Source organism: Artibeus jamaicensis, unplaced genomic scaffold, assembly GCF_021234435.1.
Source record: "Artibeus jamaicensis isolate MK-2021 breed Jamaican fruit bat unplaced genomic scaffold, CSHL_Jam_final scaffold_1689, whole genome shotgun sequence".
Classification (NCBI taxonomy): Eukaryota; Metazoa; Chordata; class Mammalia; order Chiroptera; family Phyllostomidae; genus Artibeus; species Artibeus jamaicensis.
In genome coordinates, this window is record NW_026522029.1 from 7,660,206 (window position 1) to 7,682,973 (window position 22,768).

The following is a 22,768-nucleotide window of genomic DNA, read 5'->3' on the forward strand; positions in this document are numbered from 1 at the left end:
GCAGGCTACTGGCTCCCATCCAGGGGCATCTACCCACAGCTCATATTTTTCTGCCCAGTGACAGCTAAATGAAGGGAAAGCTAACTTTACAACCGCCCGCTTCGCACATAATGAATATGAATGGGCATCCTGGAGCCTGTTCCCTGGGATTATCTGTGCGCTGACGGGCTCTCCCACTGACTGAGCCATCCCACCGGCCTGTCCCCTGGTGGGGACCCGGGCAAACCCTTCCACCTGCTTCCCATTAGCCACCCTCCCACCCCCTTCCTCCACACTCCAGGCATCTCACCACTAAGGCGCAGCCCCCAGTCTCGCTCCAGAGATGACCTCAGCCCACGGCCTTGGCCCCACGCTTCCCCAGGGCCAGGCTAGAGCTCTGGTCAGCCCTTCTGGAAAAAGAAAGGGGAAGTGGCTTCTCCTGGAATCCCAACTTGAGAGTCGCTGGCCTTTACTAAGGCTCCTCCCTGCCCCAGTGAGGCCACCCAGAGAAGCCCTAGGTCCTGGTCCCAGGAAGGGGCTCAGCCTCCAGGCCCAGCATGGAGGCCCCCAGGCAGCAGGCCATTCAGTCCAGGCTTTGGGTCTCAGCCCGGCACTGGGAAATGCTTCTCATTAGAGGTACTCGATCTCCCTTCCCGCCTCTCCCAGTCACACAGCAACTTGAGTGACAGTCTCGTCACACTGCCCGCTGAGGCCCTAGACCAGAGCAGGCCCAGTGCCACAGGGCCCTGGGAACCAGGGGAACAATGGCCACAGAGTGTCTGCTCTAGGGCCCTTGTCCCTGATGCTGGGGTTCCGCCCACCCAGGCTCTTTTCCAGTGGGAGGGCAGGGTCTGGGGCCAGTGGGACCTGCGTGGCCCTGCAGATGTCTGTGCCACAATGTCGCTCTGACTTGCCTTTGTGGCCATCTGTCAACCTCGAGCTCACAAGGGCACCCAGAACAGGGAAGAGGCCTTCGAGGCATGAGGGCAGGGCCGCCGGCTCAGTGGCTGCCCCTTCTGAGAGTCTCCTGTATTCAGAGCAGAGCGCTAAGGAGCAGGGATCTAAGAAGGCCTAGGACGTGGTTCTGGTCCTTGGGGTGGGGGGAGGGGTTGTCTTCCCACGGGACACAGGAAACGAATGCAAACGTGCAGAAGGTTAGAGTTGGAAGGGCCACTAGCAATGCTAAGAATGGCTGCCGTTCATTTATCAGCTGTTTAGCTCCTTGCCAGCCAGGACGGTAGGCCCATTATTCATCACTGGGGCTTCTCACAACCATGCTGCCGTTAACCCAACATTTACGAAGGAGTCAACAGGCTGAGTCTGAGGAGCTCAAATGCCTTCGGTGACTATGAGCCAGGGCCGCACTGAACGGCAGTGTGCCCAGCCACACCGAGGCTGCCAGTGCCCAGTGCCAAATGAGTGGCACAGCCGCTGCTTCTCTGGGAAGTCAGTGCATTAGGGGACGGCCAAGAAGCCAGCCTCCCGGGAGATAAACCTAACAGGTAGGGCAAAGGCAGCCACGCACACACAAGTCCTCTGGGACCCGGGAGGGAAGGACGTGCCAGCTCAGACAGAAAAGAAGAAAAGGTAGCAGCAACGGCCCCCAAATTACCTCGAAGGGGCACACCTTTGGGGCACACCAGAGGCCGGGCCAAGGCCAGGCTTGGGCGGCCAGTGAGGGCCTAAATTAACTGGCACTTGCCCGCAATCTTTCCAGGGACCGCACCTGAGCAGATACTGGGGAGTGACTAAGGGGAATACGTGAGCAAATACATGAGCAAACGCATGCTCCAGGGGCAAGTACCGGGCAGTAACATGGTTGTTAGGAGGGAAAGGGTGGGGGAGCGGGACGCGCACATGCTGGAGGCAGAGACTTGGGTCTGCACCCTGCTCAGCTCTCGTTACGCTGCGACCTCCGGCAGGCCCTTCACCCTCCCTGGGCCGGTCTCTTGTCTGCAGGGCAGGCCCTGCAGTGATACCGCCTTCCAGGGCTACTTCAAACAGGAAGACTTTACACGCAAAGTGCTCACAGCAGCGGCTGCCAACTGCTGGCTGCTGCGTGGACAATGGGCTTGGAAAGCACCAATACGGGCCCTGTGCCTGGGTGACGCCCAGTACGTGGTAACCGCTGACTAGGAAGTTTCTGTCCTCGAAGCGAGGGAAAGAGCAGTGGGCCCCAAGCCTGGTTAGCAACACTCCAAGTTTAATGTATTTCAGCCTTTTACAAGGGGCCATCTCACGCCCTGCCCAGCTTGGGACCCAGGTCAGTGGTCCCAAAGCCGCCAAGATCAGTGGTCACTGGGCTCACAGGGCCAACCTGCCTTGACCACACCCTGGCCGTGCCTGCATCGAGGCTCACACCCTGCTGGGCCTCGGGGCCAAGCCTCCACCCGGCTCTGCAGCCCTAGCGGTTCTCAGTCCCTGCTCCTGTCTGCACAGACTGAGGCAGGTGTCTCAGGCCACTGCATGCCACGAGGAGAAACAGCCCCTCTGGTGAAGCTTCAGAGGGGTGGGGAGGTCAGGAACACAGATCAAAGCCTCCAGCAGGCAGGCCAAGGGACCAGACTGCCAGTGGGTAAGAATGGGCAACTCCCTCTCACCCGAACCAACCCCTCACGGCACCAACCTCCTGTAGGCCCTGGTGAGAGCTGGCAGAAAGCCCGTCTCTCTCTCTCTCTCTCTCTCACACACACACACACACACACACACACACACACACACACACGAATTCTGTCAAACCCCCACGTCCTGGGCAAGTCACGCTGGGGCAAAACACCAGTCGCCCCAGGGACATCCATCTCAGAGGCGGCGTGACTTACGTCAAGAGTGCGCTGCTGGCTGCCGCCCCGCTGCTCCCCACCACGTGGGCACATCAGCGCCTGTCCCAGAGCGCTGCCCCCCGGGCCCTGGGCTCAGCAGGACCCAGGCAGGACAGGCGCCGAACTAAAGAACCAGAACAGGGGAGGCAGAACACATGTCCTCCAGAACACGATTTCTTTATGAACCAAAACCCCTTGGAGATGCAAGACTCATACACAGAGCGTACGGGTAAGGCATGGAAACTTCAGGCAGCTCTGAAAAGGGAACACTCCTTCCGCCGGCATCAGAATGGGAGGTTGGAGAAGTGGAGCCTCAAGGCTGAGTTAGGGGAAGGCAGACACACCCAGGGCTCCGAAGACCAGATGCCGGCTCCAGACCGCAAACTCACAGCTGCCGCAAAGGTTCTCCTTGCTCCCCCCACCCCGCTCAGCCCTGGGGCTCCCAGGCCCTCGGGCACTCCCGTTCCTGCTCTGAGGTTGACTCCTGATGGGCTGCTTCCCCAGGCTCAGGGCTCCTAAGTCTCCTCGCAGTCCCAACTGTCTGCCCAGCGAGGGCCCAGAGCACCTGACACCAGACCAGCCCTTCTTCCAGCAATGAAACTGGCCAGCTGAGGCCAGCTCAGAGTGTGACCTGGAGAAGCCTGCGGCTCCTGCCAGTGACATCAAACTCAGGGGTGTAGAACCTGTCGCTCCAGCAGCCCACGCTGTGGAGCTGCGGCGACTCTGACTGGGCAGAGGGGACACTTTGGAGGGGCGCTGGCCCCCGCCCCAGAAGGAAGGGGCGGGCAGCACGGCAGAAGACAGTGGGTACCTGCCAATGCTGGCAGGAAAACCCACTTTCTAGACCTGGAGGAGATATGCAGGAGCCGTATGTTCTGCAGACAAGGCCACTGGGATTGTCTTTGCTTCCTTTTAATGTAAACAGAACACAAACACGTTACAAACCCCGAGACGGCACAAGAACACACAGACTCATGTACAGGTATTTACAGGCCCGTGCAAACCAAGAGGACACACGGCACCGCTGGTGAAGGGACACGTCTCTTCCCATCCCAACCCCGTCCAGAAACGAAGCACCGGCGAGCTGCAGGAGCCCCACTACTGCTTCTGGAGGAAACTCGGCAGGAGGCTAGGACAACGACATCACAAACCCCGAGGCAGAACCAGGACCCCGACTTCCTGGCCCTGACCCTAAGCCCTCCTCCTTGGCAAGTGGACCTGCCAAGGGTTTGCATGTCTTACGAAGTCAGCATGACCCCCGAAATTTGGATGTAATGGATTCCCAGCCCAGCCCAGCTTTTCCTAGCCTTGGGCTGAATGAGAAATGAGCTGTAACCAACCATATCCAAGAGAAGAGGGAGGGGGCAGTGAAGAGAGAGGACGCTGGGCATCAGCCAGAGGCCGCGCCAGTACTGTCAGGGGAGGGCGCAGTGGGGCTGTGCTGCCACCTGGAGGCAGACAGGCACACTGCAGTGACCCGGGCACGGCCCTGGGCACCTGGACATCATCACCTCCTTTCCTATTCAGTCCCCTGACCAGGAGCCTCATCACTGCAGCAGCTCCTCCCAGGAAATAGGCTTGGAGAAGACCTCCCTTTCCAACCAGAGGTCGTAGTTCATCTGGAAGTCCTCAGGGAGGTCCACCCGCTGGCCCAGGACGCTCTGCAGGCAGTTGTCCACAGGCAGGAAGTCAGGGTTGCTGTGGGCCCGGTCATAGCGCCGGGCGTTGAAGCGTTCAATGTTGGCACGGAGGGCGCACTCCTCTGCCTGGAAGTCCCAAGGCCGAGCATCCAGATCTGGGGCAGCGCAGGAGGAAAGGTCAGAGGCGGGCCCCAGGGCAGCACCCCTGCGTCCCTGCAGGTGAGGGCCAGGCTGCTCCGGCTCGACGTGCTGATCGTCAGCCTCCAAGCCCCAAGCCCCAAGCTTGGGGATGCCGACGGGACCTCTCCCCTAGAGGACTCACGCAAAGGAGGGTCGGGTGAATGGGAGCAGCCAGCTCTACGGAGCAGGGGCCACACCGCCGTCCATGTGGACGCAGTGAGGACAGACACAATCGTTTCCCTGAAAGCCACAGGGCCAGGAGAGGAGCCTGCAGGTCCCCTCGTGAGCCCCTTCTCTCCATTCTCTGCCCAGGTACAAACTCACAGGGCCCTGGGAATGCAATCAGGTGGCCACAGTACGTTGGGCCAGGGGCTGTGATGGTAGCATGGTGAGGGGACACCGGGAAGAGCCCACTCTGCCCCGGAGGCTGAGACGGCTGCCCAGAGGGGAGGAAACACAACCCACGCAGATAGGGGAAAGGCGGGGGCTCCTGCTGGGAGAGGGCACGGAATTGGGACAACACAGGCTGGCGTGCACGGCCAGGTCATGGAGGGCAGGGAGGGGTGAGGCGTGGGCCTCAGGTGGCGTGCTCAGGCGTTCGGCTCTGATTCTAAGGGCCGCCAGAGGTTAATGAAGGCCCCGACCCAGGGAGGTGCCACCAGATCTGCACTTGGGAAGGATCCCTGGAGCAGTTCCAGGCACTGAAGGAGGGAAAGGCCCTGGAGGCGAGAAGCCATCAGGAGATGAAAGGATTTGTGGCCAGAACCAAGGCAGTTGCAGGGGGAAGGAAAAGACAAGAGCGCCTTGCGACGGCTTCTGGAAAAGGAATGACTTTGAGGAGGCACAAAGGAATGGGGGTCCTTCCTAGCACTCCATGCGACCCTCAGAGGGCACCGGGCAGGGCCTCACCGTTGCCGTATGCCCAGTCGTCGTTTAGCCGGTGCCGGACCTTCTGGTAGATGGCAGACATGGTCTTCATGTTGCTCTTGCGCCACTGCCGCCCCAGGTACTTGGTCTGCACCTTGAGCAGCTTCAGCACGTACAGCTGCATCATGGCCTGCTTCACCTTCAGTGCACGCTTCAGGATGGGGGCGGACTTGAACACCACCAGCATCTGCAAGGGGCACAGGGCCGGCCCGGTGGAGGGTGGAACAGATGCCTGCGTCAGCACCCGGCTGCTCACCCCTTCTGGGGTCATGGGCAGGAGGGCTGACGTCCCAGTCCTCCCCAGACTGAGGTGTTTCCTGGGACCTGGGAGTTCCATTGCTAAAACCACCAGAGTCCTAGGCAAACCAGGATCGCTGGCTACCCAACTTATGAGTCTTTCTGGAATATGAAGAAACTATGAATTCCTTCAGAAACACTGCTATATGCACGTACCTACAATTTCAGAGACTTCAAGGACCTCCCACCCCAAGGCACCCACACAGTCAGGGTCAAGGGAGACCCCCAGAACCCTGGTCAGGCAGAAACCCCTCTGCAAGTGTGCATGACTCAGTGCATGACTAAGGTTCTCCAGCCTCCAGCTCAACTCATCAAGGAAGCAGGAATCAGCCCTTAAAATGCAAGGATGTGGCTGCTGGGAAGCGAGGAGGGAAGGAGGCAGCTGTAGTAGCGAGCCCACCCTGGGACCCCTGCTCCTGGGTATGAGGGACGGTACAGGGCGTAGCACTCAGCTGCGAGCTCCAGGTTCCAGGCCTGCGGCCTGTGCTGACTCACCATCGTCCTGGAATGCTTCCATTTGGTCAGCTTGTTCAAGATCCGAAGGAGGTTGATACAAGAAAAGAGGTTCCTCCAGCAAAACTGGTTATTGTCACCTGCTTCCTGCAGGGGAAACCCAGGCGCCAACCATGACACCCATGGCAGCGGGGGTTCAGCAGCCCCCAGGGCCCTCAGGCGTACGATCTCCCAACGGCTGGCCTCTCCAGCCTGTACCAGAAATGCACGCTTCTCCTCAGCCCAAAGGAGACTCCACCCCAGAAGCTGGTGGGGCTGGGGGGAGCTCCCTAAAATTGTCCTGCAGCAAACAGCATGACACTGGGGGCCGGGGCCTTGGCCTCCACAACCAGGCACATCAGGCTCCCTGAGGGATGTGGCCCCAGAGCTGCAGTGCAGGGAGAGAGAAGCAGCTCGGCCTGGTGAACTCTGGGTCACCAGCCCCTGAAGACCTGCTCCTGAGATAAACTAATTCCCACATCCAAATCTTTGCACGCTTGCATGCAATACAGTGTTTTAAGGGCCAGGCACTCGCTAGTGACCTCACCTATATCCCAGTGTGCGGGAGGCAGGTTTCCCGCTACCAACCCTCACACGGAAGGGATGCTGGGGAAGAGCCTTGCCACTCACCAGGCTCTCGGCAGTCAGCTCCGGCAGCTCGTGCACCACGCAGTGAGGGTAATCCAGCACAGAAATGCTGCGGAGGGCAAGAGGAAACAGGAGCCCGCCGTGAGCCAAGGCCGGGTCCAGGCAGCAGCCGTGACCCAGCTGGCCCCAGCTCTCCCTCTCACCTGCTGGAATGGAAGCGGGACTCCACCCTGTCTGTACCACCCTGGGACCCCCAGCTCTAAGAGGAGAAAACACCTGCTCCAAGGGGACTTGTAATGCCCCTCTGACCAGAGACCAGCTTGTAATCCCACAAGGGATGGAGACCCTGTTTTCCAAGCAGCAACAAATCTGGGGCTCAGGGGCTGGGGGCTGGGCAGGAGGTGGGGAGACTTCTCAGGGCACTGAATTTAGACCAAGCCCCTGTGGGAGGCGGTGCGTGGCTGGCGGCTCACCATACGACGCACCACACTGATAGGCAGGCACTGTCAACTATGGCTAGCACCTGGCAAGAGCGGTGGGGGCTAGAGCCAGCACACAGGGCGTGACAGTGCATCTGGCTGGCTGAGCTCCCAGAGAAAACAGGCAGGCTGGCTGGCATGCTCAAAAAAAAAAAAAAAAGGCACAAAAGGGCAGCCAGGGCAGCCCTGGAGCCCAGGATGAGACCCTTCCCACCCAGGCACAGACTGAGTCAGCCATCACTAGACTAGCGCTGGACTCAGATTTCATGGGAAGGGACCGTGTCTCATACATCTTTGCATCCTGAAGCCCGGGAGAGGGCCAGCGTGTGGGTGCTGAGTGGGCTCAGCAGCACAGGCATGCTGGGAGCCCTGCCGACTGGCCATACCCGCCCCTCCTGATCCCTGGGCCTTATCACCTGTTCTTGGCAGTGATGTAGGACATGATGTTTTGATTGAAGAACTTTAGAATCAAAGGGATGCAGTTGGCGAACACCAGGTGCTGGGCCATGTATTCAAACTGAAACCAACAGAAAAAAGTAAGCATGCTCCTTGGGACCTCACCGTCTTTCCTTCGGTGACAAAGGCCTTGGTTGGAAGACTGAGTCTTAGAACATTCACACAGAGCCCAAGGGTGTCTGACAGCCAAGGCCTCCACTCTTCGGGGCTGGAGGAGAAGCACCGCCCAAGGCCCTGGTCCAGAGGACAGGAAGGAAGGCAGGCCTTGCAGGTACCTGGTAGATATGGTTCAACTTAAAGTGCTTCAGCAGCAGCAGCAGGACAGCGGAAATGGCCTTAACAATGACCTCTTTGTGGCGGTTCACGTCCACGCCCAGCTTCATGCTCTGCAGCACTGTGGTGCTGGAAGCACAGGGAGCCAGGTGAGCCCGCGGCGTGGGGTGCCTCCCGCCTGCCTGCTGCCCCCCAGCTCAGAGCGACGGTTTTCCTCCTCGGGGATGACCCAGTCACATTCCTGGACTATTTCTCTGCTTTTCCTCCAGCAATGAACCTCTTTTTCAAGGTCTCCCCTAAGCGTCTGCCACCACAAAAGCTGTCTTCCTCTGGCGTGTTCCGTGGAATGCCTCCACGCCGAGACATTTCGTGTTATGGGGAAGACAGGTTCTGGGGTCAGATAAACTTACAAAGCACTGAGTTAAACCAGTTTCTTTTTTTAAAACTTATTTTTCAATTTTTCAATTACACTTAACATACAGTATTATATTAGCTTTAGGTGTGTGACATAGTGATTATAGACATTTAAATCAGTTTCTGAATTCAGAACTTCTCACTGTCTCTGGAACCCCCTGCCCAAGGGCCGTCACGATGGCCCAGTGTTCCGTGACGACCCCTGTGGTACTAGCCAAGTCCTGCCTCCTCCCTCACCTGGGAGAGCGACGAGACTGGCCACCAGGGAGCTGGGCGGTCTCAGCAGCCAGGCAGGGCACCAGGGCGAGGCCAGGTGCCTCTCAAAGGAGAACATGCTCTCGGTTCATGCTCTCACATCAGAGGTGCAGCCTGCAGCCCAGGGAGAAGAGCCCCCGAGGACTCCACCATCCCCCTGCGATTCACAAACGCCCTGCGTCCGTCCACTGGGGAACAGGAGGGAGGTACTCAGCTGAGGTTCAGCTCCCGCTGGCAAATCGTCCAGATGCTGAACCTACTCATCCCAGGTGTCCTGGTCACACAGCTTTCGAGGCCAGGGCTCGGGAATGTCAAGGACACAATCTGAGTCACTTTGCAGGGGAGACAGCAGCCCTTCCCAGCGCCACCAGGTGTTCGCCCAGTGGCAGAGTCCATACCAGATGGACTAAGCCTTCCCCCAACCAGTAAAACTGAATATTTAATCTGGTACTTATTTTTTCTGCTGAGCTAGGAATACCCTCAACTTCACCTGCAGAGAAACTGAACCCAGAAAACAAGGCAACCCAGCACACACTAGGACCGAACGCAACACCTCCCTGTTCTGCTGCCCCGACCTGCACCCTCCACGGCACTCACGGCATCTCTTCGGGCAGGACGTCCGCTAGGATATTGATGGAGTCTGTTTTGGCCTTTGAGGTGGGAGCTGCAGCCAGCAGGATCTTCAGCAGCGCGATCTGGGGAGGAGGAGAGCCTGACGGCCTACCCCGGAGCGCCCGCGTGCAGGAGGAAGCGGGGAGGCGGCCCTTCCGGAGAGGCTCAGGGGGCAGGTGGGGAGGCTGAAGGACACACTCCCAAGTCCGGGGAGGGCGGTCACCCACTGCTGGCCACCAAGGGGCCCACTGCTGGCCACCAAGGGGCCCAGGGCCAGGGCCTTCTGGAGGGGCACTCACCATGTACTGAGGCAGGCTGGGGAGCAGGCCTTGGTACAGGGTTTCTGCAGGGACTTGTTCGACTTCCTCTTCTCCCTTTCAACACAGTGGTACACACACAAACCCCAGTCCGACCACGGTCTCCTGAGCCAACTTACTTGCTGGCCGGAGGGAAATCTGTAAGTGTCACTATCAGTAACGATGTTGGTGGTGACAGCGGGAGCTGCCAGGCACTTGCAACCGCTCAGCTAGTCCTCACTACCACTCTGTGAAGAAGGCACTGTTATTGTGCCCATTTCATAGGTGAGGGAACTGAAGCCCAGGGAGATCCAGCCTCCTGCTGGGTTGTCACCCACAGAATAGCAGAGCCGGATTCAGAGGCGGCGACTGGCTCGGAGTCTGCATTCTTAACCCCTGCACTAGACACAGGCCACCCCCGCCAGCCACGGGAGTGAGACCGGGGCCTTTTGAGGGCAGGGACCAAGGCAGCTTCACGGGTGAGGCTCAGCACAGAGCCCGGGAAGAGCCAGAGACGCTGCTCGCTGAGGAGGGCTCCCAACTCACCCCCGAGAGAGGAGAGCGAAGGTACTCCTCCTCCATCTGCGCCTGCACCTCCGCAATCGACGTGTACTTATGCTGGAGAGAGGGGAGAGGGCGCTGAGGGCCGCGGCTCGGGCCCTGGCTAGCCGCCCACACGCCGGCCAAGGTCACACGCCGCCGTCCCCCAACTCGGCCCTCCCCGAGAGGGCCGCAGCTCCCCAGCGATCCCTCACTAACGGCCCAAACCCAAACCATCTTTCTAAGGGAGCACTTCCCTTTAAAACCAGTGCAGAAGCACACTGAAGACTAGAAAAAAGCAAATGAAAGGAGAAAAAGGGGCTTTCGGGTGGTAAGAGTGACAGAAAAACTATTAAAAGCAGAATCAAGTACTCAAGTACTCAGAATCAAGTACCCAGGCACTCAAAACGCCCAACTATATGGGCCCACTTAGTACTAAACACTTTAGAAATGTTTCAGAAACATACACATCTAAATTCCAGACACAGTGTGAGGAGAGACATCTCGTCCCCGCTCCTGAAGTTCCCTCCCCCGTGGAGGAACATGAGTGTACTCAACACCCTGGTCTCTGCCTGCCCCTCCCCTCCCCTCCCTGCTGGCTGGTGGGTGTGGGAGGAGCAACAGGACGTCCTTCTCTTGTTCTCCCAGGCCCTTCCTCTTCTTTATTGAACAACAACGGCGCAGCCTGGCCCAGCTGGGTAACCGCCTCTCCCTGGACATCAGGGGTTCGGCCCCTGCTGCTGCTGTGCGCACCCCCTCCTTGTCCGATCGCTCCATCAGCAATAAAACTGGAGCTTTGATCCTGCTCCTCTATCTCAATTGCCTTAGAGCTTAAGCAAGAGAAGGGGGAGGGTATTCAATGGGCCCCTTAAACCTTCAAGAACTCTCAGGTAGTATAATCTTTTTTTTAAGATTTTCTTTTCTTTTAGAGAAAGAGGAAGAAAGGGAGAGAAACATCAATGCGTGAGAGAAACATCCATCAACTGCCTCTCACATGTTCCCCACCTGGGGACCTGGCCTGCAACCCAGGCATGCGCCCTGACTGAGAATTGAACCAGCGACCTTTTGGGCACTCACTCCACCAAGCCTCACCAGCCAGAGCAGGTAACAGAATACTGAATGAGCTACCAGTGAGCCCCCAACGAAAGCTCCGCTGAAACAAGTAGGACCTGCAAAGATGAGCTGTCAGAAGGCACAGCCACAGGCCAACCACCCCCTGGCCCAGGCGCCTCCGGGCGGAGACGAGCAGAGTAAAACTGGCTCCTCCCAGCGGGATGGGCTCACTTTCCCCACAGGGGACCTAACTAGGCCAACAGCGCACCCGAAGCCTCTACCTGTTTCAGAGTCCGGATGCTCTCGTGGATTGGCCTGGGCAGCCCCACCACCGTGCTCGTGTCGCTGGAGAACAAAGGAGGCCCTGTGTTAGGCCCGGATGCCTGGCCACCTGGGTCCCCAAACACCAAAGGCCGAGAGGGCGAACTTCTCATTGCCTCTCCTCAGAGGGACTCAGGTCACGCTCACCTGCCCAGAGTGTAGCCGATGAACTTGCTGCGGCTGCACTCGAGGAACATCTCGATGTCCTTCTCTCTGCCAAGGAAAGAGAGCAGGGTTTGTACGGCTCGCTATTCCAAGGGGCCCTGGCTAACAGACTACTGTAACGGACAGGGGCTGTGGAGCTAGAAGGAAAAAAACCTCCCACGACAGTTTTTCTTTATGGGGGGAAAAAAAAGAGAAAGAAAAAGAAAAAAAGAACTGCAACCTTCAGTCTATTTTAATGTCCTTCATAATGTTGCTGAATTTATAATCTGAAATTGTATGTAACCAATTTACTTGCCAAATTAAAGTGATGCATTGAATTAAAAGCATACTTTATTCAGATACTAACAACTTTGTCACTAGAACTCCTCAGATATTTAAAATTTTGCTGCTGATCTCACAAGTCCCATTTCCGGTCCCACAAGAGCAGCATATCCTGCCTTTCCCAACGCTCTGCTGTGTATTCCCGTCACGGGCCCCTGAAAACTGGGGTTCTACCTGGATTAAGAAAATGACTTTATATCCTCTCACATGTTTACCTATTTCTTAAGTTAGTGCCTTTTCAAACCGATAACACTGCTACATATGTAGGTACCTCCCCATCCATGTGCTCACGGATACATGTCTCAGATATCTTAATTACAGTTCTAAAGGGTCTCTTCCTTAACTTAGAATTTTTATGTTAACCATATACGACCCCAGGGCAGGTGGAGATGAGCTCCCTGGAATGTCCGTTTTCATTTCCCCCACCCCCCTTGCCCCAGCCCCGAGTCTAACCAAGAGCTAGCTCCTGTTACAGACTCAGGAGCTCACGAGGGCCCCTCTGCGCACAGCCAGTGGGGCCAGCACAGGGTCCTATAAGAGAGCCTCGCCCAAGAGCCAAGGGCAGCCTGTCCTGGCAGTGGACCTGACGTGGAGATTCAGGCCAGGCGCCCGGCCAGAGGGTGTGAGGGCTCTGGTTTCAGGAGCCAAGGGCATTCTGAGGGTCTGAGACTTACCTGACCTTGGGTGCCCATGGGAGCCCCTTTGGGCAGGTGAGCCTGTCGGTCTGGGGGTGCTGGAGCGGGGGAGGCATCACCTCGTCACGCTCCAGGGGGAACGTCTCCCCCTCCAGACTGTTGTCATCATCATTCTCCTCCTCCTCTTCTCGGGAGTCGTCGGCCTTGTAGGGGTCCCGCTCGTTGAAGGCGTCCAAGTTGTCCTGCTTTATCAGAGCCTGGACAAGGGGTGGGGGGAGGGGAGAGCAGACAACAAGTGCCAACTGAGGACCTACAGAGGGGCAAGGAAGCTGGCAAGGCTGGAACACAGAAAGGTGGGAGGTGGAGAGCCCAGGGCAGTGGGAAACAGGAAGTCCAGGTGGGGCCCAAATGACATGCCATTTCCTGTCCTAGTCCCTTAAAAATACGATATCCCAAGTGCCCACTAAAAACTGGGCCCCTGGACTGGGGACGCAGTGTTCCTGCCTCAAGGCCTTCAGTCTGACTAGCTGTCCCGAGACACCTCCGCCCACGCTCGTCTGAGGACCATGCGGCCGTATATGCACCTGCAGGACCCTCGGGAGTGGCAGGGCCCTCTGTCACCCTCACCTTGTGCTCCCGCCGACCCCGTTTCTGCTGCTGCTCAATCAGGTCGGAGGCAGAGGCCGGCGGGGAGGCAGCCCTCATGTTGCGGATCACTCTGATGCTGTCCTCAGGCAGCGGGGGCAGGCCCAGGAGGGTGCGCTTCTCCGCCTTCATGCCCTGCAGCTCCTCAAAGCCTCCCAGCGTGCACTGCATCGGACGGGGAGCAGAGCTGTGTCGAGCTCGAGTGCACCCAGGACCCACATCTCTACAGGACCCCACGACCTCTGAACAAGGGACTCCCTGCACTCAGGGGAGCTCAGCGACATCGGAAAGGGGGAGGAGCAACCGGGGCTGGCTGAGCCTACCGAACACACGCAACACTGCGTGTACGACATGCTCTTCGGCTTAATAAAAAACAAAAACAAAAACACGGACTGAAGAGCCCAACCCTTCAAGCTCCTAGAAGAACCAGTGAGCCTGTTTGCTCCAAAAGGTGCACATGCCAGACTTTGAAGTCAGACTGCAAATTCAGCTGACCCTGGAACAATGCAGGGGATGGGGTGCCGACAACCCACGCAGAGCTGAAGTCGGCCCTCCACCTGCAGGGATTTGAAACCTCAAATCAAAACCACAGCTGACTCTTGAACGTGGGTTTCAACTACATAGGTCCACTTTTATTTTAACAACCCGAATACAATGGACCTGCATGGCTTAAACCCATGTTGTTCACAGGTCAACTGTCCATTACAGGATATTCCAACAAAAAAAGAAGCATAATCTAAACACCTCCCTAGAAGCCAGCAGTGCCAGCAATCTCAGGCCAATTACTTTCACTGTTTCTGAGAGACTCAGCTTTTCTTTCTGGCTTTCTGGGAGGAGCTAACAGGATATGTGGCCATAATAAAACATGCAGGCCACTCTGAAGAGGGCATTACCCCCAGCCCAGCCCCTTCTGAAGGGAGGGAGGGCCAGCCCCGGGGCAGCCGCAGTCTAAGCCCTACACCTGCCCTGTCCCTGGCGTCTGTGCTCCTCTTCAAGGAGGTGCTCACCAGCACTGTCTTCCAAAGCAGCAAGAGAACCTTCTTCATGGGGAAGTGAGGTGCGTGGCCACTGCAAAATTTGGTCACCATCCCGAAGAGCATGATGGCGAACGGCTCATGGTTGTATAATGGGGAACCTGGAGACGACAGGAAGGCGTCAGGACCGCAGGCAGGGACAGGCGTCTCCCAAGCCCGCCAGTCTCAGCAACTGGGACCCAGGGTCCCACCTAGCTCAGCCCTGAAGGTCTGCCGCATCGTCTTCCACTCGGCTGTGTCCCCCTCACACTCCTGGTGAACGGTCTCCACAATCAGGTACATGATGTTGAGCAGGACCCTGGGGTGAGAAAACCAGGAGGGTGGGGTTTCAAGGGAGCGCCCCGGCTTCGCCGCATCCCAGCTGACATGAGGAAGCCAGAGCAGAAAGGCTGGCTGACAGGGGAGGGTGGAACATCCAGGACACTGAGGGCCCCACGGAGCTCGCGATGCTTCCTCCTTAGCTCGGCGCTGCCAGGGCTGGGACCACACCAGTTCCGTGTCTCCAGCATCTAGCAAAGTGCTTACTCAAAGCAGGCGCTTGGCAAAGGGTTGCTGAATGGATTACTGTGAACCAGAATGGCCAAAAGCACTTACTGCTCTGAGCTTCCTGGAATGAAAATGACACAGGGGGGCAGTAAGCTGTGGGACTGGAGGTTGGACCCACCAACACAGAGCAGCGTGGAGGTGAGAACAGAGTGTGGGTGGGTACCACGGTGAGAGTCAGGAGCACATAGGACGATGCCAGGAACCCTGACTACAGTGGGGACACCGCCAAGCCCCAGTCTGAAAATTTCTAAGTGCATGAGAAGAGACAGACCCTGACCCTCACAAGGAGGGGAAGGTGACCTTGCTCTTGAGTAGCTGCCATTCCTTCTGCACAGCTTGAAGCATCATGAACCATCAGGACTAACCCTACATAGATGGCGGTCAAACTGCGCATGGGAAGGTAAGAGCCCATGGGGTCACATCAGGCGCCTCCATGTGCAACATGGAATGTCACAGTAAGCTCTCAGAGGCACTGTGGTTCTGTCACAGGAGGCTCCACCCAGGATTTCCTCTGGGAAACAACCCGGAGCACCCCCGCATGGGGAGAGCCCTCAGCAGGGTCGACTAACCCCACACGGAGCCCAGCACACCTGCAGGTCAGCGTGTGAGAAGGAACACGCACACAGCACGCAAACCCAGGGACACCCCCCAGGCCCTGTCACCCTCACTGTGGCCAACGCGGCCTCACCTCAGGTCTGTGCTGTCAGCAAGGGAGATGGCCGGCTTCCTCACCGCACTGCTGCACGCGGCGCTGTTGCTGCAGGAGAGACGGGAGTCAGCGCCTCCCCCAGACGCAGGAGAAGGGGTTCCCTGGCACGTGCTGCCCCGTCAGGGGAGCATACCACCATGACTGGTGCTCAGACAGCACAAGACGCCTCAGGACCAGGGAGTGAGATATCAGGCCCTGGACCAGACCCTCAAGACTAGGCAGTTCTGCAAGCTCGCCCCCTGCCCCCCGCCCCCCGCCCATACTTGCCTCTTGGGAGAACTCACTCTATTTCCATGTTCAGAAGCTCCACCAAGGCATGGAACGTGCCCACCTCCAGGAGCAGGAAGATGTTGTAGCGCATCCAGGTCTGCACTTCCGCCTCGGAGCCGCACTCCCCGAAGGTGCCTGCAGGTGAGCGCACAGCTCCCTGAGCCCCTCCCGGATCTGGCTGGCCTGGTCACCGAAGGGAGGCGGGGGTCTGGGGGCCCACCCAGTACCTTGGGCAACGTAGAGAATGGCCCGGGCCACCTTGAGTCTCTTCTCCCTGGCGGTGACTTCCAGGCCGTCCAGGAGCCTCATGGCATGGGTGCGGTGCTGGTTGGTGTCCAGCTCAGTCCACTTCTTGTCTGTCACTGCAGGGCAAGAGACCAGTGACTCCTGAGCCCAGAAAACCCTCACAATGGACCTGACACCATGTTCTCCCACCAAATTCAGGACTGCCACGGGACCAGAGAACTCAGAAAGATCAGCTACTCTCTACGGAAGGGTAAGGACACACTGCTGCCTTATGAATTTGAATTTCCAGACTGAAAGAAAGAATGCTGTTTTTGGTGCAAGTTTAATCACATCAAGTGCCCTTTCCCCTGCAGTACTCGCACTCTGAAAAGCCACCACCAGTGTTTGCAAGCCCACCCCAATGTCACATCTGGCCTGGAACAACCACGGTTCAGCACCCTTCGCAGGCCATCCCAGGACTGGGGTGTTCAGATACCGTGAGACACCCTGCAGCCCTCAGGACACGGGCTGAGAGGAGCCAAGAAGCGCAGGGCGCCGCTCACCGTGGGTGCGGAAGTCCTCCTCAAAGCACTTTCGGTTCATCAGGAACTCGGGCCCTTCTGTGTAGCTGTACAGCTCTGTCAAGAACACAGTCTCGTCAGCCCCGTGTCCACACTCCACACCAGGTCCCACGCGCAGCAGAGACTGTGTTTTGTAACTATTGTGGGGGCCTCCGTGTCCTGACGAACAGGATGGAGAGCAGGCTGGCTTCCCCAGCAGCTGACCGCCTGAATGCCGGGCAAGCACAAATGTGGGTATGTCCAGGCTGGGGCACGTGATCCCAGCACACCACGACAGAGGCTGGCTGCCGTCACGAACACGCGTCCCTCATGTGGCAGCCCTCTCCTGAAGAGGAGACACTTCATCAAAGGAAAGGACCAGCCACAGTCATGAGATGCACAAGACCCCAGTCCAGTAACTAACCTGTTTTACACACGCCATTACTAAGACTAGGGGGAAATGGACTCCCAGATGGCATTCACTCTTAATTTTATTAGAGACCGATAAGGAGAAAACCCCCCAAGTAACACAGAGGTGCAGGCTTTTTACCCGAGAGCTCTGCGGCCCACTTGTCTGTGTCGGCGTACTCGAACTCCAGGTCTGGGGACTCGGAATAGCCCTGTTGAGAACAGGAGGAAGAGCCGACAGGTCGCCAAGATGCCAGAGACAGTGAGTGCCGTGTGAAGGTCCGCTGCCTCCACTTCTCCGACGTTCCAACACAACGCTGTGTCTCCCGGGCTGGCACAGGCCTGGCAGAGCACCCGCCCTAACTCACAACTACACACAGAGGCTCACGACTCAAGACGTGCCTGCCTCTCCAGGAGACCGCACGTTCCATCAGACGGGGAGCTTGGCCCATTTTGCTCACCAACAGTTTCACAATGCCCGGCACACTATTTGGCATGAATGAATGAATGATGGTTTAAACTAACTAAATAAATAAAAATACTTGCTGGGTAAATAACACAAAACTAAGTATTCTGGGCAGTGGATGAGCGTTCCACATTACGCTAAAATTCCAGAAGCATCCCTTCTTCCTGGCTAGTGAGCTACCAACAGCTCAGGACAGAATGAATACCGACACCCTCAGTCCTCCTGCCCTTCTCTCAGCCTTCTGTGAGAACTGACAGGCGGAGAAGGCGGCGGCTGAACAGAAGGGCTCCCCTCCCCGGCACAGGAGAGAATGTGGACAAAGAGAATCTTTTTATTGCTGCAGACAGGTGATCACTGAGAACACATCATCTTGGAAGCCTTATTCTCGGAGGAGAGAAGCGGAGGACGCCAAGTCCCCAGGCTCGGTTACAAGCCACCTGGGGAGACAAAGACCACCCACAAAACGACACAGCACACCTACAACACTGAGCAGCAGAGCAGCCCGACCCCCCCATTCAGAGGCAATGGAGTGAGCACTTGCGCAAGGTCCTGAACTTCAGTTCCGTTTGGGAGGTGGGGTGACAGAAATCTGCCGGGAAAGTTTTCAAGCATTAATCACAGCTAGGGCGAGCACAGTGGGCTCTCACCAAGTGCCCGCCTCCCTGTCCTCCAGGCCTTGCTCAGGCTCCCAGACTGCTGATCTCTAAGAAAACGCCTTCAGACAGGGCTCTCGGCTTAAATGTGCCCTGGACTTTCCTTCAAGTACAAGGTCGAAAGAGAAATTTAAATGCATCAAAGGATATTTATTCGACCACTCAAAGCTACTTAAGAAAATGTAAAACTCTTTCCCCATGGACGTCCCCCACCCTGCAAAAGGGCTCCTTAAGGAGGTCAGTTTCTTCCCTTTCTCAAATAATTCACTTAAGAGCTCGAGGAATGTCTGTTTTGGACTTGCCAAGTTTTAACATGTTTTACCAGAGGTTTGCCCTTGCCAACAAAAACCAAAGCCTGACTTCCCACGTCTAAAGGCAGCACCACCAGGCGTTTATACGACCTGGGGCGTTATGCATTACCTCTCATCAATAAGAGTCTAACTGATGACCCTCCCAACTGCCTTGGGCGAAGGAGAGACCCCCACAGTAAGTACTCTGGGAACGTGCTGAGTAAGAAGCCCTAAATTGCTGCGATGTGAGTGTCTTCATTCATGAATTCCACAATGGGAGGCAGTGGGAGGAATTCTTTAACTCAGGGTGAGGCGGCGAGTCGTCAACTCGACTCCAGCGTCTCAGGAAGGGGAGGAAAAGCCACTAGCAACACAGAAGGGCACGCTGAGCCCTCACTCCTGTTTAAAATGTGTATCTCTGATCTTTCACAAGAGTTCAGCAACGGGCGCACCGGGCACACCAACCCACAGGCACTGTCGCACCGTGGCCTGAACCTGCCCTGGCTCGGGTCGGATAGAAGGTTTCCCCTTCTCCCTCGAAACCTCCTGGCACCGTAGCACCATTGGTGATAATTACCTCCTTCCGGCTTCCAGGGCCCTTCCCAGCCCGCATACGCCAGCCACCGCGCGCTGTGGCACCCACAGGAACAGAGGCAAAGAGGATTCGGGACCCGGGGTCTGCCGCCCGGCCCCCTGGAGCGCACGAAGGCCACCGACTCCTCACACCCAGAACTGGGGTGGGGGCGGCTTCCCAGAGGCTGGGCTCCGAGAACGCATCCAGAGGTCCGGTCTCGGAGGAGCAAAGGAGCAGCCACCGGCTCCCGGAGGTTTTCCGGGACGGCGGAGCTCAGGGAGCAGAACCCGGCTTCACGCCCCCGGCCCCGGGGATGCCAGCCTTACGTCCTGCTCCTTTCGCCCTGGAATGACAACTCCCCTGTCAAGCCCTAGCAGACCCTCCGGGAAACCCAGCTTGGACCCGAGAGCTGTCGCGGGCCCGGGTCCCCAGACACAGCCCGCCGGTGCTGGCCTCGCCCCCCGAAGCTTCTGACCTCCGAGTCTTTGCGCTGGTTGCGGTTGAACTCTCGGGCTTTGCCCCCGGGCAGGAGACCCCCGCCGGCCCGCGGTGCCCCGGGTGGCGGCTGCGCGGCTGCGGGCGGCGGAGGCGGCGGCGGCTGAGGCTGCTTGTTGTTCATGATCAGCGGGCCGGGACCGCCGGCTGCCGGCTCCATCTTGGCTCTTCCACACCCCCAGCTCAATTCCCGTACAGTATCCGTGCTGCAGCTCTCGCGAGATTTCTTCCAGGAACGCTCCTCAGTCGCCATATTAAGTGTGGCAGCAAGTGCTGAAGCCATCTTGGCTGCCCAACACCTCGCGAGATTCCCTCTGTTGGAACTCCTACTTTTTTTCGATCTTCTCAGGTTCCTGTTTCAAGTCATTCCCAGTTTAGGTGTCCTTTTATCTGTGAGACCTCCCTTAGCCCCTTGAATCATTTTAGTCGTCCCCCAACTTCCTTTAACATGGCTTTGCATCTGTCATAGTGAACAAAATAGACACATTCCCAGTCTCCAAGGAGTTTACTTTCAAATGGGGGAGATATGCTAGACAAATGAAGAAATCAATAAAAAACCGCAGTGGTGACATTCATTCATCATTCATTTAACAAACGCTTAGAATTTCTCCTCTGTGCTCGGTCAAGTACATCACGCAGTGCCCGTGGGGGAGACAATGAGCACAGACACATATTAGAGACATAAGTGCAGGTAAGAAACAAAAGGCAGTGGTGATGGGGGGAGCATGGCTGTACGAGGTAGGCTGCCCAGGGAAGGCAGGCCCGAAGGTGTGATCTTGAATGGGTTCTGACAGGAGGGCGAGAGAGAGCCCTGCGAAGATCCGCGGAGGCTGTAGAAGGACAAGTTCCCAGCGGAGGCCCTGAGGTTAGCGTGGCAGGAACTGAATGAGCCAGGGGAGCACTTGTAGTAGATGAAGGCCAGATAATGCTGGGCCTTGTAGGGCATGGGAAGGAGTTTGAATTTTATTCTAAGTGAATGGAAAGCCACTGGAGGTGTTAACCAGGGAGGTGTTAGGGTCTGATGTTTAAAAGGCCAATGTGGCTGACTTTGGAGAAGAGATTGAAGAGATGCAAGAGTGGATGGAGGCTGACAGATCAGGCGATTATGCAGATGGAAGATGGTGGTTTGCACCAGGATGGAGCATTTGGGCTGATGTATTTCTGTGTCATGCAGGTTGGTTTGACAGGGCTCACTGAAAGGCTGGACTTCTACCAGCAGGTTGGAGAGGCATGAAGAATGAGGCATAAATATTTGGCTTGAGAAACTGGGTGTGTGGTTGTATTTCTTATAAAAATAGGGATATCTGGGAGAAAGAAAAACTGATTTGGGGAGAAGATCAAGATTTCTGTTATGCACATGTCAAGTCTGAGATGCCCAATAGACAGCTTAGAGGTGATGTGCAATCATTCTGTCACTACGCAGTAATGGCCTTAAAGGCATGTTATGCATCATTGTCTCCCCAGAACCACATCTGGCTTGGCTGCTCCACACCCCCAGCTCAATTCTCAGAAAGTCTCTGTTGCATGATTTCTGCCAGAATCCCTCCCAATAGGTGTTTAAAGGTAAATGAACATTTCATCCAAGCTGGGCTAGACCAAGTTGATAGAAAAAACTAAGGTGTTTGTAGAAAAAGAGCCAATGCTGAGAGGCTTCTTAGATAAAGTTAACAAATCCTACACAACTGACATCTAGTTTTAACAGCCACAGTTTGGCCAAGTTCTAAGACTGACCCACCTAAGCTCTACTACTGGGTGGGGGCGGGGGATGGAGATTTTGACTTTTAAAGACTCTACACTATGTCAGCTACATTCAGAATAGGCAAGATTTTGGTTCAGTAATTCTGCTTCTAGTAATAGACCCTAAGGAAAGAACCAAAGATTTAGACAAAGATATATGTCCATTGATGTTTCGGGCAGTAGTATTTTCAATAGTGTTAAGTTGGGACCAACAAAAAAGACAAACTGGACTTCATGAAAAAAATGTAAATTTGTACATCTAAAAGACACTATGCAGAATTAAAGGGCAACCTACAGAACGGGAGAAATGTTTCCGTATCCCATATCTGATAAGGAATTAATGTCCAGAATATATGGAAAACACCTAAAGCTCAACAAGAAACTGAATGACCATATTTAAAAATGAACAAAGGACTTGAAGAGACATTTGTCCAAAGAAGACATGCAAATGGCCAACAAGCACATGCAAAGATGCTCAACATCACTAGCATTAGGGAAACGCAAATCACAAATGCAGTGAGATACCACTTTACGGACATTTGGTTGGACAGCTACTACCCCGAACCAGAAAACAAGTGCTGACAAGGTGTGCAGAGACTAGTGCCCTCCTCGTGCACCGCAGGTGGGAATGTAAAGCCGTGCCGCTGCTGTGGAACACGGTATAGCTGCTCTGCACACACGTTAAAAATAAAGTTGCGGCATGATCTGGCAATTCCACTTCCGAGCATATATACCCAAGAGAAGTGAAGGTGGGGTTTGAAGAGTCACTTGTACACCTGTGTTCTTGGCAGCATTATTCGCCGCAGTAGCTAAAAAGCAGCCCAAGTGTCCACAGATGGAGGAATGGATCAGCGGAATGTGGTAAAAACAAGCAATAAATATTATTCAGCCTCATAGAGGAAGGGAGTTCTGCAACGTGCTACACCATGGATGAACCTCAAGGACATTAGGCTGAATGAAATAAGCCACTCACGAAGAGACAAATACATATGGTTCTACTTTATTTATTTTTAAAAAAATTTTTTAAAGATTTTATTTTTAGAGGGGAAGGGAAGGAGAGAGGGAGAGAAACTTTGTGTGGTTGCCTTTCGTGCATCCCCTGCTGGGAACTGGCCTGCAACCCAGGCATGTGCCCTGACTGGGAATTGAACCGCGATTGTCTGGTTTGCAGGCCGGCGCTCAATCCACTGAGCTATACCAGCTGGGGCCATATGGTTCTACTTTATACGAGGTACTCAAATTCTTAGAGACAGAAAGTGTACTGGTGGTTGCCAGTTGGGGTGGGGGGGGAAGCGGGGGGTGGGCAGAGAGAGGGGAATGGGATTTTTTTAAAAATATTTTATTTATTTATTTTTCAAGAGAGGGGAAAGGAAGGAGAAAGAGTGGGAGAGAAATATCAATGTGTGGTTGCCTC

General features: G+C 56.1%; 2 protein-coding genes across 2 annotated transcripts in view; one reads left to right on the forward strand and one right to left on the reverse strand.

The window, feature by feature from the left end:
- GSTM3 (glutathione S-transferase mu 3) overlaps positions 1 to 22,768 on the forward strand; it is a 229,726-nt gene that overhangs the window by 938 nt on the left and 206,020 nt on the right. The window lies entirely within an intron of this gene.
- On the reverse strand, positions 3,695 to 19,790 carry STRIP1 (striatin interacting protein 1). Its single transcript, XM_037152465.2, has 21 exons — positions 19,598 to 19,790; positions 17,282 to 17,351; positions 16,735 to 16,809; positions 16,174 to 16,308; positions 15,961 to 16,081; positions 15,656 to 15,724; positions 14,613 to 14,719; positions 14,395 to 14,522; positions 13,370 to 13,552; positions 12,782 to 12,999; positions 11,769 to 11,834; positions 11,582 to 11,645; positions 10,254 to 10,325; positions 9,711 to 9,785; positions 9,397 to 9,494; positions 8,133 to 8,259; positions 7,818 to 7,918; positions 6,965 to 7,031; positions 6,338 to 6,442; positions 5,528 to 5,732; positions 3,695 to 4,593 (listed from the first exon to the last, which is right to left on the reverse strand). Exons 1-21 carry the CDS (start codon positions 19,775 to 19,777, stop codon positions 4,346 to 4,348), a joined length of 2,514 nt encoding a protein of 837 aa, XP_037008360.1. The 5' UTR covers positions 19,778 to 19,790; the 3' UTR covers positions 3,695 to 4,345.

Coding starts and splice junctions, on each gene's coding strand:
- STRIP1 (XM_037152465.2), bottom strand. CDS start 19,777: ATGGAGCCGGCAGCCGGCGGTCCCGGCCCGCTGATCATGAACAACAAG. Junction 5,733..6,337: donor GGAAGCATTCCAGGACGATG/GTGAGTCAGCAC, acceptor TGCCCCTTGCAG/ATGCTGGTGGTGTTCAAGTC. Junction 4,594..5,527: donor CGACTGGGCATACGGCAACG/GTGAGGCCCTGC, acceptor GCGCTGCCCCAG/ATCTGGATGCTCGGCCTTGG.